Source organism: Balaenoptera musculus, chromosome 6 (assembly GCF_009873245.2).
Source record: "Balaenoptera musculus isolate JJ_BM4_2016_0621 chromosome 6, mBalMus1.pri.v3, whole genome shotgun sequence".
NCBI classification, from domain to species: domain Eukaryota; kingdom Metazoa; phylum Chordata; class Mammalia; order Artiodactyla; family Balaenopteridae; genus Balaenoptera; species Balaenoptera musculus.
The window spans coordinates 18,926,384-18,942,387 of record NC_045790.1 but is presented as its reverse complement, the minus strand read 5'-3'; the positions used below and the strand labels follow the sequence as shown (position 1 = coordinate 18,942,387).

At 49.9% G+C, this 16,004-nt stretch overlaps 1 protein-coding gene across 1 annotated transcript; it reads right to left on the bottom strand.

Moving 5' to 3' along the window:
- Positions 1-728: 728 nt before the first annotated feature.
- On the bottom strand, positions 729-12,830 carry S1PR3 (sphingosine-1-phosphate receptor 3). The gene is made up of 2 exons (XM_036856388.1): positions 12,597-12,830; positions 729-3,514 (listed from the first exon to the last, which is right to left on the bottom strand). Exon 2 carries the CDS (start codon positions 3,369-3,371, stop codon positions 2,235-2,237), a length of 1,137 nt encoding a protein of 378 aa, XP_036712283.1. The 5' UTR covers positions 3,372-3,514; positions 12,597-12,830; the 3' UTR covers positions 729-2,234.
- Positions 12,831-16,004: the final 3,174 nt, after the last annotated feature.

Sequence of the window (16,004 nt, the reverse complement as noted above, 5' to 3'; positions counted from 1 at the left end):
GCTTTCGGTTTTATTTATTTTTTTAACAAACATACATGGGACGCAGTAAAGGTTACTAATTGAACGAGATCTAATGCACAGGTTCTCTGTGGCTTTGACACACTCAACTTCTAAATGATCTCCAGCTAGCTAGTTAGGAATGTACACATCGGTACTAAATTTGATTACTTTTTGCATATATCAAATAAACACAATTACTTTTTTGGAGTATTTTTCATTCAGATTGATTGAAAGTTTTGCACTACCTCAAAAAAAAGTTGAGGTTATAGTGTTATTCATATTAGTGCCAGACATCTGGGGCCCCCAAGCAACTGAGAACTAACATATAAATTTGTTAAGTCATTTCACTACCTAAGGTAAAATGCAATACTCAATATTTTGGCTCTCTGAGGCAATTTTGTTGTTGTTGTTTTCTTATCCCAGTATCTTAATGCTTAACTTTTCCAGAAATGCCCTGGGTTTTCTCATGCTATTTGACAAGAGAATCAGCTCCTTTTCAGTGACGTAATGAGGACAACAAAAATGCCACCGATGAGCATCTCCTTACAAATAGGATTTATCTCATCAGTACCAAAAATTAAGAAAGATGTTGGTCGGTACATGATCACCCAGGACCCACAGAAATCTTCCTTAATAAAGAGGAACTGGCATCATATAACAAAGAGGAGTCCCTTTCTCTTTGAAAAGTTACTCATGTATTAAGACTGCTCTTTTAGTCTTTACTCAGGCAAAATTCCCACTGAACCTAAAAACTTCAGGGGGTTCTGATGTGAGACTTACCCAAGAAAGAATCCTTTTAAAGGTTGCTTTTTTTTTTTTTTAACAAAGAACTCAATACATCAACTATATGCTTATGACAGCTCTGCAAATTTGTGTATTTTTCACCCATTTGTACTGCATGAAGAATCACTGGGGATGACTGTGTACAAAAATACCTTCTAAGTAATTGCTTCTTACGGTAAACAGTGATACAGGGTCAACCTGTGTTGAAAAGGAAGATTACAGTATTGCTATATTTCTTTGAAGAAAGCACAAGCTGCCAGATCACAATTAAACTGCTCTAATAGTCATGGTCAGGGTCAGCTTTCAGGAATCCATGAGGCTGCTGACGGCCCCAGCTGTTCAGCTGTGACAACACAGGGCATTGTTGACTTGGTGCTTTCTGATACAGATTCAAACTCAACATAGGATCACAGTGCTGCCTTGCAAACCTCTCCGAATTCAATAGAAACTCCCCATTACACTGGAAAGGTGAAATGAGCCAGGGGCCTGTCCTCTGCTTCTCCCTTGTGAGTTCTTTTCTTGGTTGGTCTGGGGCACAGCTCCTGGAATACGCTGGCTGGCTTTTCTGTGATTTGGAGAGACCTCAAACAATCACATAATTTGGCTAATGCGGCTTTTAGATGTGCTTAAGACTCTGCAGGGACAAATGACAGAAGAGAAGCAGGGGTCCCCTTGGGGGATGTACGCCCACAGAACTTGCTCATTGTCACCAGGATACTCCAGACGCTGTCAAGTGTATGTCCCAGGACAGTTTGGAGTCAGACCCACACATCTGAGACCAGCCTCGGACAAGCCCTTTGGGGCGATTTGGGCTTTCAAAACCTGCTTAACGTGAGACTTCATGTCAGTCTGAGGAGACTGGAACCAGTGTGTCCACCTAGTTCCCAGCCATATCCTCATACCTGGTGCTTCAGTCAGAATATACCTGTACTCCCTGTTACGTAACAGTATCACGTACTGCAGCTTCTGCGTGTACCAATGGCAGACATATGAAACGCAAGTGCTCTGTAACACAGAAATGACGAACGTACGGCATCTATCCTGTGCACAGAGTGTAGTGTAAAGTTACCAAACATCATCCTGATGTTCTGGGAGACACATTGTACACTGTGTGGTCCACGGCCTTCCCTCTCTAGGCACAGCAGACAGTGATCGGTGGGACTCAGGATAAGGCGACTGATGACATCGACAGCTTGGTATATTTGGAAGACCCTGGAGCCTAAACGGACAAGGCACGCTGTCTACACTGAAATGGGTTGGCAATTCCTTGGGTTCCCTCCTTAAGAGACGTCCACACCAGGCAGGCTGTTGGCAGAATAGGTTTCCTGAGTCCCAGCTCTGGAATAGCCCCCATGGGTGAGGCGTGCAATCAATAAGAATGTGGCTGCAGGGCTAGTTGCCGCTCGTTCCACGGAGATGCGAGGACCCCACGTTCCTGGAGCCCGGCGCCCTCACTTGCAGAGGATCCCATTCTGCAGGGTTTTGTTTCTGTCTGTTATGCAGGGCAAGGCAGTTATCTGGGGGAGGTCTTCCTTGCTCTTTGGGGAGGGGCTGCTGTTATTGCTGCCGCTGGATTTGCTTCTGCTTGGGTCGAGAGCAGGCTGGATGGGTGAGGAGCGGGCACCCTGGCCCCTGACCAGGCAGGTGCAGACCAGCCGGAAGAAGGCCCGCCGCATCTCCTTGCTGGCCAGCGTGTAGATGACGGGGTTCATGGCGGAGTTGAGCACGGCCAGCACAATGAACCACTGGGCCTTGAAGAGGATGGCACACTCCTTCACCTTGCAGGCCACATCCACGAGGAAGAGGATGAAGAGTGGGGACCAGCAGGCGATGAAGACGCTCACCACGATCACCACAGTCCGCAGCAGGGCCATGGACCGCTCTGAGTTGTGAGGGCTGGCCACCCTGCGGCTGCTGGACTTCACCAGGAAGTAGATGCGTGTGTACAGGATCACGATGGTCACCAGGATGGCCGTGAAGATGCTGATGCAGAACGCGATGTACTTCTTGGAGTAGAGGGGCAGGATGGTGGAGCAGTCAGGGAGGTCGTGCAGGCAGTTCCAGCCCAGGATGGGTAAGGCGCCCAGCGAGAACGCGATGAGCCAGCACATCCCGATCAGGAGAAAGACGCGGTGCTTCTTGTTGGCATCGTATGGTCTCATTTTGATCATGGTCAAGTGCCGCTCGATAGCAATGGCCAGTAGGCTACAGGTGGACGCCCCGAGGGCCACGAACATGCTGCCTTCCCGTAGGAACCAGACGGTCAGAGACAGGCTCAGTGTCCTCTTGCCCGACATCAGAATGTTGACCTTGTAGGCTATGCCGGCCAGCAGGTCGCAGAGAGCCAGGTTGCCAATGAAAAAGTACATGCGGTTGTGAAATTTATTGTTTTTCCAGATGGCGATCAAAACCATCAGGTTCTCCAAGACAATGAAGCTGCAGATGATCAAGAAAACAATGGTGGTGAGCGCGCTGCCCTCGGGGGCGTCCTTCAGCCTGTCCTTCAACTTGCCTACATAGCTGTAATGTTTGTGCAGCGTCTCGTTGGAGGTGTAGGGTCTGGGGTGCAGCGTGAGAACCGTCGCCATCACTTGGAAGTCACGATCGGTTAGCTCCAGAATCCACCAGAGGGCGCCCTGGGAACGTCCATTTCCCGGGCAAAGAAAGCCTGCGGCTCAGGCTGCAATAGTGATCCAAGCCAGACCCCAGCTAGGGTGTTGAGAATAGGCTCCTGCAAAAAGATAAAAGGAGGGGGCGCCCAGTGATAAAGTAACAGCACCTAAGATCAACGGCAACAATAAAGTTGGGGAAAGGCACGAAAAATGTTGAAGCGTTTGGACGGCTGGTCTGCATGGGCCCAGAGAGGGCCTTTAACACAGGTCAAGATCCTAAGTGACCATGGAGACCAAAGGGAGCAATTCTGTGTCTGCAGTTGTTGAGGAGGGAAATTCAGTGCATGAGCACCACCATCATTCAGTCACGTCACCATCACACACAGACCCAGGTAATACTTCCATCTGGAAATCTCAAGGCACTTAGGAACGCTAACTAGTTCATACTCATCTACTGCACAGGACCTGGTGAACCCTTATTCCCAGTTACTGAGAGAGAAACAGTATTATGCCAGGTCCAAAAAATAGAATAGAATCTGGAATAATGCCCATCCGATTTCTGAAACGTCCTTGGTGGGTTTTGGAGCAACATTGTGGGAAGTACTCACACTTCCTGGATGGGATCCCCGGGTAGCAGGGCCAGGGCCAGAAATTGAGTCTAGACGGCCCCCAGATCTGCCCAGTGGAGATCTCGGAAACCGACCACCTGGCCACCAAAGAAGAACAGCACAGGCCACGCACGGCCCACATGGCCACTCCCCTAGCGAGCAGCTGAGCGTGGAGCCAGGGGAGGAAGAAATACAAACCTGTAAAAGTGGAAGCAACAGCTATTGAGACTAAAGGAAGAAAAGAGAGGACAACCAAGTGGATTTTCGAGTTTGGCTTAAAATTCAGAGTTCAGCTCTAGCTGTCTAAACTGCCAAAACTAAATCGGTGTGTGTGAACTGAAAGAAACCACCCTGGGGGCTTTCCTGGTGGCGCAGTGGTTGAGAATCTGCCTGCCAATGCAGGGGACACGGGTTCGAGCCCTGGTCTGGGAAGATCCCACATGCTGCGGAGCAACTGGGCCCGTGAGCCACAACTACTGAGCCTGCGCGTCTGGAGCCTGTGCTCCGCAACAAGAGAGGCCGCGAGAATGAGAGGCCCGCGCACCGCGATGAAGAGTGGCCCCCGCTTGCCACAACTAGAGAAAGCCCTCGCACAGAAACGAAGACCCAACACGCCATAAATAAATAAATAAATAAATAATTCTTTAAAAAAAAAAAAAAAGAAACCACCCTGGGAGCACTAGTGAGAGGGCGGGGCAGAGAACACAAGAGCCAGACTTCGGATGGTCCTTCCCCCACTGGACCTTGGATGCACTCCACCCCACCTGTGGCTTTATCCATCGGTCTCCTGTGATGTCCACAGTGAAGCAGACCCAACTACCGAGGCAGAAATGGATTTCACTAAACTCACTTATTCTAAGTTAAAATTATTTGAGCATTTAAATATAGAATTAAGACCCAACGAGGTTAATTTACAACAGCCGACTGTGTGAAGTTTTTTTTTTTAACTTTTATAACATTTAAGTCACGACCCCCAGTTTGGTTCAGTGGCACATGGACCCCTCTCCGATGAAACGGGGCTCTGCATTTTGGGGTGTGACCGAATCTGAAGGTCTCATCCACCCGCTGAGCTCATTGCCATAGAGGGCCTCAGTGGCCAGGAGGATCCTGGGGCTCAGTGTTGGTAGCTGCTCTGTCAGCGAGAAGCAGAGGAGGCTCCAAACAGGGCTCCCCGCCCACGGGACCCTCCAGGTAGATGCCTTCCTGCCACTCGGGTGCTGGTCCCAGCGCCCTGAGGACATTATCAAACCTCCCCTCCCTTAATTTGGGGGACTTCAGTTTTCTGACATCGGGCAGAGATGGCCCTGCTGCTTCTTTGCAGAGATTTCTTCCAGTGTCCTGGAGCTTCGATGTGCGGCTCGTTCTGGAAACCACGTGGGCCCCTGGCATCTGAGCTGGGTCTGAGGTCACGAAGGACTGGGGGGTCACCTTGACTGCCAAATGTTGGCAGAAACCTCTTCTAACTTCAAAAAGGAAAAGCAGGCAGGTTCTGAGGCTAGGCTAACAATGAAGTACTGGGGTGGGGGGCGCCTGCCGAGTCTCCCCCATCGCTGATGAGCCCTTGGAGGCAGCATCGGACCCTGGGGCTGTGTCGCCTGAGCCAGAGGCACCTTGCTGCCTCGGGCAGGAGGGAGGCAGGGCTCCCCACCCAGCCCCGGTGCCCACCTGCTTGGTCTGGGCATGGGAAGGACAAGGGGCCTCGCCTGCAGGTCTCCCAGAGACAGAGGCCGAGGTGGGGGGCAGCTCGTGGGCAGCTCCCCTCCTCCCTCTTGCCCCTCTTCCATCTTTATTTAAATCGTGTCCGTCCTTCAAGCCCAAGTCAAATTCTACCTGCTCTGTAACATTTTCTGGAATCATCCTGCCCTTGCACACCACTTTTTAAAACAAATTGCAAGCTGTCTTTTTAAGAGTAGAAATAGGAGCAGCAGCTGACACTCTCAGAGCACTTTCCCTGGAGCCGCTTATTTAATCCTCATGCCGACACCGTGAAGATCGCAGCATCTCTCCTCTCACAGCACCATGTATATTAATGGTGCCCAGTAAACGTGTGTGCCCTTTACTACTGCCCATCTAAGTACTCTCATCTGTGGGCGGCGAATGGAGAATCCACGCTCCCTCTTTGCTGACCCTTCCTGGCTGTGGTAGGAAACCAGGCACAGGAGAACTTAGCCGCCTGGTTATCTTCCCACCACTTGCCACCCCAGAGCACAACCCCTGAGAGAGTACTCGGCATCCCCACACAGATGCACCGCCACTGCACCACATGTGACCTCATTCATGGAAAAGGCGTGGCACAAAGGCAGGGAAGAGGAACACATGTGCCGCTCCACCAAGAGCCACAAGGCGGCAGCATCCTGAGAGCAGCTATTTCCCCGACGGCAGTGGGGTCACATGGCTGGCCCGAGGGCCCTACACACGCAACTCCCCCCATGCCAGACCCCCTGCTGCCACGTCCAAGTGGCCGCCCCTCTGTCCATGACACCATCATGTCGGGTTTGCCTCAAATGCCTCTGAGACATCTGCTTTCCCATCACGGGTTTCTCTCCCAGGACCTGATATGCATAACAAGAGGATTTATGATGGTAACTGACTCAGCACCAGGGCAGTCTGAATGATAAAAAACACACTAATATTACCTAAAAGGACAGGAACATGAATTGTACAGGAATTCCCACTCACACTGGGGTGAAAGGGCTCTAGGCATCTGCAACTGAAAGGCTTTTGAAACCAGGGTGTGTCCAAAGTTTGTCTCCTGTGCCTTAGTTTCTCCCATGATAACTCCACGGCATTTGAATACCTCTTGGACAGTCTCCACCCCTCCGACTAGGCTGTATAGTACGGATAGCAGGGAAGTGAGTCCCTTTAAAACTGCTGGATCTGGACTTCTCTTGGAAATAAAGGGCAGAGGAAATACACCACAGGCTTTGCAGACTCACATCAACTTTTTTTTTCCTGAATATGTAGAGTTTTGATAAAATTGAGTAGAGGAAACAAAAGGAAACAATAAAAACTGATAAGCAGCAAGAAAATAACCAGAACAAAAATTGTCTAAGATGTGCCAGAAACCCATCCAAACCATGAATCTTGAGGGCGAACATATTTTCCCATTAATTCTTGATTTATAGCTTCCCTTAATTAAATATTTATCGCTCAAGGAGCACATTTTTTCAGAACCTCTTTTGTGAAATGTGAATCTCCGCATTTTGCGTAACTGGAAGATATCCATCTCTCTTTGGAATCTAAAAGCTTATTTTCTTTGGATTGTCAACATTAGAAAGTAGACCCCATCTGAGAGTTAAGTGCTGGGCTAAAGATCAGATTGATTTTGGATGCATCTGAACACCACCGTGCATAGTCAAAACCATGTCACGGGCGAGTTCGGGCCTCCATCCTGAGGGGCGCAGCACAGACTCCGAGTTTGCCGGAAGAACGCTCTGCCCCTCCCAGGTCCTGCTCATGGCGAGGCAGGGCATCGGCCCTCCCTGGCGCATCCGTCCTGCTGCTGCTGGTCACTGCAGGGGTGCTGGGCACTGCGGGCACCAGGGCTCCTGGGAGACCAACCTATCCTATCCCTCATGGCCTCTTCTAGGCACTAACCGCTCCCAGATAGTACCACTCTCTGGACACCTCGTCCCCTAGAGTAATTTAGCCTGTGTCTGACCTTCATATAAATGGAGCCACACGATATACAGCGTGCCTGGCATCGTCCTCTCAATGTGATGCTCCTGTGAGTCATGCGTGGAGATGCCGGTAATTCCTTCCCATTGCTCCCACCGTGTGGATGGATGCAACAGCCTCCATTCATTCCTGGTTGTGGACACGGAGTGGTTTCCAAGTGCTGTTGTCCTTAGCAGTGTTGCTAGGCTGACCTTGTGGCGAGCACGTGCCTCTGTTTCCAAGGAGTACCGTGGATTTCCTAGCACTGATGTCTAGGTTGGGCTTTGATGGGAGGGTCCCTGCAGAGGCTTATGAGTCTCAGTCCGTGGTCCTACGAATGGTATTTGTGGGGAGCTGGAGAAGTCCCCGTAGAGGGGGAGAGTTACGCACTACAAATGCTCACGTTTTGTTTTATTTTAAAAGATAGGTGTCTGGGGCTGGTAGTGACCAGCATCTGCCTTTCCATTGTAAAAGGTTGATCACTGCTTAATTTCCACCTGAATACTTAAAAGTACAGCCTGATGCTGAGAAGTGCGGCTGGGTGCTGGCTAGTCGTGTACACATTCAGAAAGCCAGGCATGTGATAGAAGATACTCAGGACAGAGATGCTCCGGCTTATGGGCAGTGGTGTTCCAACAAACCCAGATTCCGACAGAGCTGTGCCTTGCTTATGTCCACAGGCAGAGTTCTCACTCTCAGACTGTGCTCAGGTGGCCCAGACCCCCACAGACCCGTCCCCTGAAGTACACTGCCCACACCTGAGCTTCCCGTACATCTACTCAACAGAGACCCGCTACACCTAAGAGTTTTCACTTCGACCTCATTCAGTTGGGGTCTTCAAGTCTACCTCAAGGCATTTCAACGCCGAGCCTTTTTCTTTGTGCGGAGAAGGAACACGACACTTTCTAGAAGGTGGTTCAGAGGTGTGTCACCCCACACCTCTTCCCTCCATTCCAAGTGGGAGCATCTGCAGGGAGGGGTGAGCCCGGCAGGGGCCGATGGATTCCAGATGTGCTTTCCGTGCTAGCGATTCACTTTCTCTACACATGTCAATTTGAAAAATAAACAAACTGTAAAAAGAAGGAAAGGAAAAAAACAAAGGAAAATATTTCCACAATCTGGGGTCTGTCTCTTTCTCTCTGTCATCTCTGTTTGTTTGTTCTTTAATTCTTCTAGGTCTTTGTTAATCATTTCTTGCATCTTCTCAATCTTTGCCTCCATTCTTATTCCGAGGTCCTGGATCATCTTCACTATCATTATTCTGAATTCTTTTTCTGGAAGGTTGCCTATCTCCACTTCATTTAGTTGTTTTTCTGGGGTTTTTTCTTGTTCCTTCATCTGGTACATAGCCCTCTGCCTTTTCATCTTCTCTATCTTTCTGTAACTGTGGTTTTTATCTGTCTCTTTCTCTCTGTAATGGCCAAAAAAAAAAAACCCCAAACGAACAAACAAAAAAACGCACACACACACACAATAAGATAGTGAGAAATTTATTTTTCCTGGTCGGATGCAGGGCGCTGTATTTTTAAAGGCATGTTCTCCCAGTTCATCCCCCAAACTGAATTAAAACAAGAAGCATTTGCCAACAAGCCAAATTTCTTGGAAAGCAAGTGGTTTTTTTTTTGTTTTTTTTGTTTAGAAGAATTTAGAAAGGAAATAATGAGTTGGCCATTTCATGGCCCCAGCAAAATTCCTTTGCTAATGAGTATTTCCCCTCACTCTGAGCTTCTTAGGTGACCTCACTCTGCTTTCAGAGATAGTTCATAGCAAGAGGCTTCACACACTCAGTCTTGCACGCCTGCGAGTTGCTCTGTGCCCATTAGTGGAGCTCCCAGTGAGAAAACGGCTGTTACAGATGAACCACGTCAGGATTCCACACCTTCCCCTTTCTTCTCTGGAGTGTGGAAGTGAGTTGGTCCCTGATCAGGTTTCCTGCTTTTCAGTGGCTTCTCCATAGCTCTTTCTCCCGGTAAACAAGGCTCGGATGCTAACACAGATCTGGGGGCAGTCCAGGGAGCCCCAGAAATGCAGGTTGTACCCAGGACCTGGTGCAGCTCGAGCATCTGCCTCCGTGCACGTTCTCCTGGGCATCCTGGCTCGTCGATCGGAGGGCAACTGCTTTAGATGCAAAAGGTCTTTACCTTCATTGCTTTTCAACCAGGCTTGTCAAACTTTCTCTTCTGTGCTTGTTCTAAGGAAGGGCACAGGATTGAATTCCTACCAAGACTGCCACAGGACGAATGAAAGTGTGTGGAAATGAGCTCCTCCAGGCATATGCAAATAAGAGGTATTCTGCCCAGGAAGTCCTAACTGTGGGGTCCCTGTCATCCTTTCCCACAGCAGTGCTCTTACTTGGTGACACTGCACATGTACCACACGTTGCACATTGCAGGTGCCATGTCTGATCCCCACTACAGCATCTGCCTTCCAAATGTACATAGGAGGAAACTGAGTCTGGGGGGTTGGGTGTGTGGGCTCAGTGTCCTTTGTAGCACAGCTTGGAAGAGGCTGCGCTGGGCTGGATGCCTGTGTCATTGGATTCCAGTGCACCACATTAGGGATAAGCTCTTCCGGAGACTGTCACCTTTCCATGTGTTCCTCACCTAGATAGTGACAAGAGTGTCACCACCATGCTTGGAACTGATAGCAAAATGCTGGAATGCTAATGTGAGGGCTTGACTGAAATATATGGAAAACTCTGACCCCGAGGAAATGGAGTGGCATCTTCAAGACCAAAGAGCCTAGTCAACTGACTCAGGTCTCTCACTCCAGCTCACGGTGCGGATCGGACGTTAGAGCCATCCAATCGGTACCACACTCTCCTTGGAACAACATTGTCACTGATTTACCTGACTGGCCTATTGCCTGGCCTCTTATAGATGCAGCTGTAATTCCTCAAAAATAGAATGAAAACAAAAGAGAAGAAAAGGCAACTTATGCCTAGTAACTGTAACAACAACTTAAAAGTATTATTAACTAAAACTAGACAGGATTCTGCTCAGTATATCATATTATCTCCAAAAGTTCATGGAATATCTCTTAAGGCAATTAATTAATTTTACAGAGGATGTATGGCAAAGGAATAATATGAAATGGCTCTGAAGCTGATAAGAAAAGAATCACGAAGCCAAATGTGAGGAAACAGAAAGGCTCGTGTAGCCCAAGGCACAGCAGTCTTGGCTAACTGGCCAACGTAACAGACTGCCTGAGGCTGCCTTGCCAGCTGTGGCAGCACCAGAGCCATAGTTCCAAGTCCTGGCAGAAAAAAAGGGTTTCTCCAACTGGGCAACCCCAAATGTTTCGAGATTATGGTATGCTCAAACCCCCATGTCTTTGCAACAAAAATATATGCATACACTGTAGGTCCTGAAACATTTTTAGGAGGTGGAAGAGATACCATGGAATCAAATTAGTGTCATTATTTCCAGACAAGGAAAAATCAGTTCGTAAATTTTGAGAAATAAATTCATTAGGCCAATAGGTAAGGCTCCTTGTACAGGAAATGGGAGTTTCAGTATCCACATATGGTAGAAAATTAGGAGAGTCATGCCTTTAATGAAATTCACAAATGTAAAGAGGAAAGCAGCATTTTCAGAGATGAAAACTGGTTGAGGAATCATTCTGTCTATATCTTAAGGGCTGACTTTGTGCTTCAGATCTCTGGTGTCAGGCAACAAGAGCGCCTGGATGAGCAGGCCCTAAGTGAGTGTTTGCTGACCGAGAACATCCAGTGTGTGGTTCCCCTCCGGCAACAAAATTATTCATACTGGCACTGAGCTCTGCATCAATTGAGAACTTGTACAAATGTGGATAATTCCACAACTCCTTGAGTACCACACACACACACACCACACCATATCACACCCCACACACATACACACACCAGAACCACCACCTACAACCAGCAACAGGCTTGGCCATCCTTGTTACTCATATACCCACAGACCATAATCCTGCCCTCATACTTTCTAGGAATTATGTTTTTCTTAACCATGCCCGCAAGATTTTCATCAATGAAGAAATAAATGTTGAAAAGATAAATTATGAACATGTGATTATATACAAGGTCTGCAACTTCTAACTCCAGACTTGAAAAAGACGCCTAATTCTGGAAGTACCCAGACCTCCAGAAGAGCCAGACTCAGTTCATGCTGCTACCTTTCTTCATTTTCAAAGTAAAGCATGTTCACTTTAAAAATCCAACAAGAAGTCCCTCTCTTACCTCTAAATACAAAAACACCACAAAGTAATATGTCCTTGGGAGTGTCCAATGTCAGGAAGAGAGAGAAAGTAAGAAGGAGACGGATCAGTAGAGAGGGAGAGAGAACCATTTGGAGACTGGAGGGTTAAAAGTGGCAAAGTTAGCACTTTCCTGCACCAGGCCAAAGAAGGACCTTCCCCAGCTTTCTCTGTTATGAATGTAACATACTGATCTTCCCTGGGAACCTCATTATTGCACGGTAGGAACGTTTTCTTCCAGCCCCCTGATTCTGACAGCCCTGACTGCCTTGTTTGAGAAATAGAAGGAAAACTGGAATTTTGTGGCGAATAAAATTAAATAGAATAATTTCCCCAAGAGAACAAGCACATATACACACGCTTCCAGAGTTCCCAGGTCCTCATCCTGGGCGGGAGCCTAACTTTTTAATTGTCCCAGGAAAGCGACTGACGGATCGTCTATGTGAAGAGTCACTACTCTTTCCTTCGGCATTTAAAAGCTCCAATTGTACTTAAAAAGGAACCATCCCCTCCCCCACCCCGCCTCGGCTCAGTCACCAGAATGGATGACCTGTGTGGAGGGGGTGATGCTGATGTAATGTGCTCGCCCACCCAGGTCACCGTCGCGCCGAGGACTGGCTGGAAATTTGTGAGAAAAGTGGACCCGGCTGCCCCCACCCACCCCGGGTGCCCCGGGCCTCCGGCCGTGCCGGCTCACCTCCGTCTGGGAAGGGCACTTGGGCCACCGGCATCCTGACACCCTTTCCTCCGCTCAGATGCGAGCTGGGCTGGGACGCCGGGATAGTCCTGGGGCTCGGGAGTCGCGGCACGTTCCCGGGCCGGAGAGTCTCGCTCCGGTTCGTCCTGCCGCCGCGCTTGGCGCCGGTTTCCTGTCGCGTGTCTCCCAGACCAGCTTCTTCTGCCTCTGTCCCCGCCAGCCAGGGCGCAAACTTTTCCAGCGGCCCGCCGGGGAGGGGCCCGAGCTCCGCCTCCCCGCCCTGCCGCCCCACGCCCACATCCCGGGCCCCACCTCCACCTCCCCGAGCCCCGGCCCGGTACCCACGCCCCCCACGCCCCCTCCTCCCCTGGCCTCGTTCCCCACCTCCCCTCACCCTGCTCCATCCCCCGGCCTCCCGGCATCTCCCCGCCCACCCATCTACCCTTTGCCCCCTCCCCCATCTCCCGGCCCTCTGCCCTCACTTCTTTGTCCCCCGCCACCTTCATACCCCTTCCCTCAGCGCCGCGCCCCTATCTCCGCGTCCCTCCTTCCCCCCACCCCCACCTCCCCCCCGCCCCAGCATCCCCCGCACTCCGCGCCCGCACTAGCCCCCAGACCCCTTCGTCCTGCTCCCGGACTCCCGCCCCCGAACTCCCGCCCCGGTCTTCCTGCCTCCCTTGCCTGCCCCCACATTCGAGGCCCTCCCTGGTGGGTCCTAGACATTCTCCCATGGCCTCCCGCCTCCCTCCGCAGTCCCCCTGGGCTTGGCCTGCCCCTCCGCCTCTGCCCCAGAACGGCCTTCAGATCCTGCGCTCCTCCTGAGCTCCTGGCTGCCGACCCTGCAGGGGCTCAGGACCCAGCCGGCAGGTCCAAACCGGGGCCGGGGCAGGACTTGGGCAGGGCACACTGAGGGCGAGGGTTTGGCACATTATTGTTATCATTATCATAATTGTCGCGATCATGATCATTTTTGGTTGGAATTGACTGACCACCAACTTGAGGGGTAACATCTGGCAACATTTTAGTTTGGACACGGCGCCTTCCACCTCCCTCTCGTGCTCTGGGCCTCCAGCGCAGAGGCTGTTCCCCGGGGGCACACACGCTCCGAATCCCCGGACCCGCCCTGGGCACAAGAGCTCGTGGATCTTCCGTGGCACACCTCAGGGATTCGCCCCTTTTGTGTGGATAAATGAGATAATCTATGCGAAGAGCTTCCGAAAGAAGAATTCCGAGTGAGGGGACTACCAAATCTATTGGACACGGAAAGTGAAGGTCCTGAGTAAGTGAACACAGCAACCGACCCTGGAAGCTTCTAGCGGGAGGGAGAAAGAAAGAGAACGGGGGAGGAGGAAAAGGAGAGAGGCAAGAAAAAGGAACCAGAAGGCCTGCTATCGAAAGCAAGGCTGTGCATTCCTAGGCAGACCAGACAGGGACTGCAGGGGTCCCTGGAGCAAGTTGGGGAATCTTGGGGAAAGTCTCCCTCACTTACCTGTCTTGTGATTTGCCCTCTTGCCTCCAGAGGAAGAGCCCCAAGCATCCTTCCCCTAGAGCTGGGAGCAAATGCTTATTAGGGGTGGGATTGAGCCCTGAGAGTCATAGACAACAGAGTGCAAGTTGCCAGCGCTTTTGCTGGCCTTCTCAGTTGTTCCCTGTTGAGAAACCCCAGCCCTGGAGAAAAAGCGGGGTGGGGGTGTGGGCGGTACTGCAGAACTCTGGCTGACCTCTGGGGCTCAGTGGAGGGCTGGTGCTGCCCTGTCCTTGTTACCACTTAATCTACTGTACTCTGCCTGCACTGCTGTGAGACCTCTCCAGTATGGTAGCCTTCCCAACTGGCTCAGGGTGTCTTGTGCAAGCTCTGAGAAGCCATTTCTGCCCCAAATTATAAGGGGGCCCTTATAATTAAGGTTCCTTAATCTTTCCACTCCTACAGCACCAAGTCAGGAAAAGGAGAGAAGAGACTATGCATCTTCAGCCACTCACCGTGGCCAGGGTAACCAGACAGGGTACTGGCCACTGTGCTTACACGTGACCAAAACGGTCAGTTAGTTCATCAACAAATCTGTTCATTTTAGTTGCTTCACACTACGAAAAATGCACTACTAGGTTACTGGCTGAAGTTTGTTTTGATTGGTGCCCATGTCTTCATTCACTGGACAAAATCTGAAATCCAGACATTACTAGGGCAACCTTGAGGTCTAGTGATGCCTCCGAAAGCAGCCTCAGGACCTGGACTCCAGAAGGCTGAAAAACAGTGGGACTCTTTACTGTAAATGTCCCAAGGGAGACCAGAGGATTTCTGAAACTCCTCTTTTGGTAAGACTCCTTTTTCCCAAAGATTCCCCACCCTGAGCAGCTCTCTCCAAACACAGTCCTCTGGCTGGCCCACTGTGCACCCCTGCTTGCTCCCCGCTCCGTGGGCCCTAAAGCTCAGTCACTGGGCCCTGACTGGAGGGCTCTCTGTGCCCTCACACAACCTCTAGAAATCATATTCTCTCATAACTTCTCTGGAGAGAACCAGCTCTCCCTGAGTCTGTTGAATAGAAATCTCCCCCTCTGCAGCGACAGCTCTTTACAGAGGAATGGTGGCTCATAAATGTAGAAGGAATGGGAGAATTAGGAAGTTCCCATTGTTCACCTCTTGCTGAAATAATTGAGTTGAACCAGGTGAATTCATGCACAGCACAGTGAAAGTGTGGAGAATTGGTGAAGCACACAATGGTAACTGGAAAAGGAAGAACGTTCTCTGTTTTAATGGAGACATCTGGCTCTCAGGGGCTCAAGGAGGGGTCAAACTTAGCGTTGCTCATACTGGATCAACCTGATATTATGGGATCCAGAATCCAGCACACATCACCAATGCTGTGTTCTTGCTAAAAATGCTAAAATGCAGTCAGAGGTCAAGCCTGTGACCTTCACTTCCGGTTTACGGGAAAGAAGGGCTTAAACAGCAGGGTAGATGACGCCAGGGAGAAACGATCAGACACGTCCAGAGAGCAGGGCATTCTGTATCAACTGGCGTGGTCTCCTCAAAAAAGTCAGTGCCAGAGAAGGAATGGGAATGGTTCTAGTACAAAAACAGCTAAAAAGAAGCGCCATTCATAACAAACATGGACCCTGATCAACTCCTGGGTCAACTAACCAGCATTAAAGAATTTGGAGGATGTTTCAACATGATGGTGTATTGAATGATATTGTAGAATTATTGTTCGTGTTATTAGGTGTGATAATAGCACACTACTTGTCTAGAATGACCTTATTTTTAGGAGATGCCTGCTGAACTATTGAAGAGTGGAATGTCTTGATACCTTAAACTTGTTTTTAAATAATTCAGCAAAAACAGTATGTACACATAAAGCTGATATGACAAAATGTTAGCAGTTATGGGATTTCAGGGGTGGATGGGGGGAG

What these genes read in the sequence shown, in the direction of transcription:
- S1PR3 (XM_036856388.1), bottom strand. Translation starts at nt 3,371, where the DNA reads ATGGCGACGGTTCTCACGCTGCACCCCAGACCCTACACCTCCAACGAG.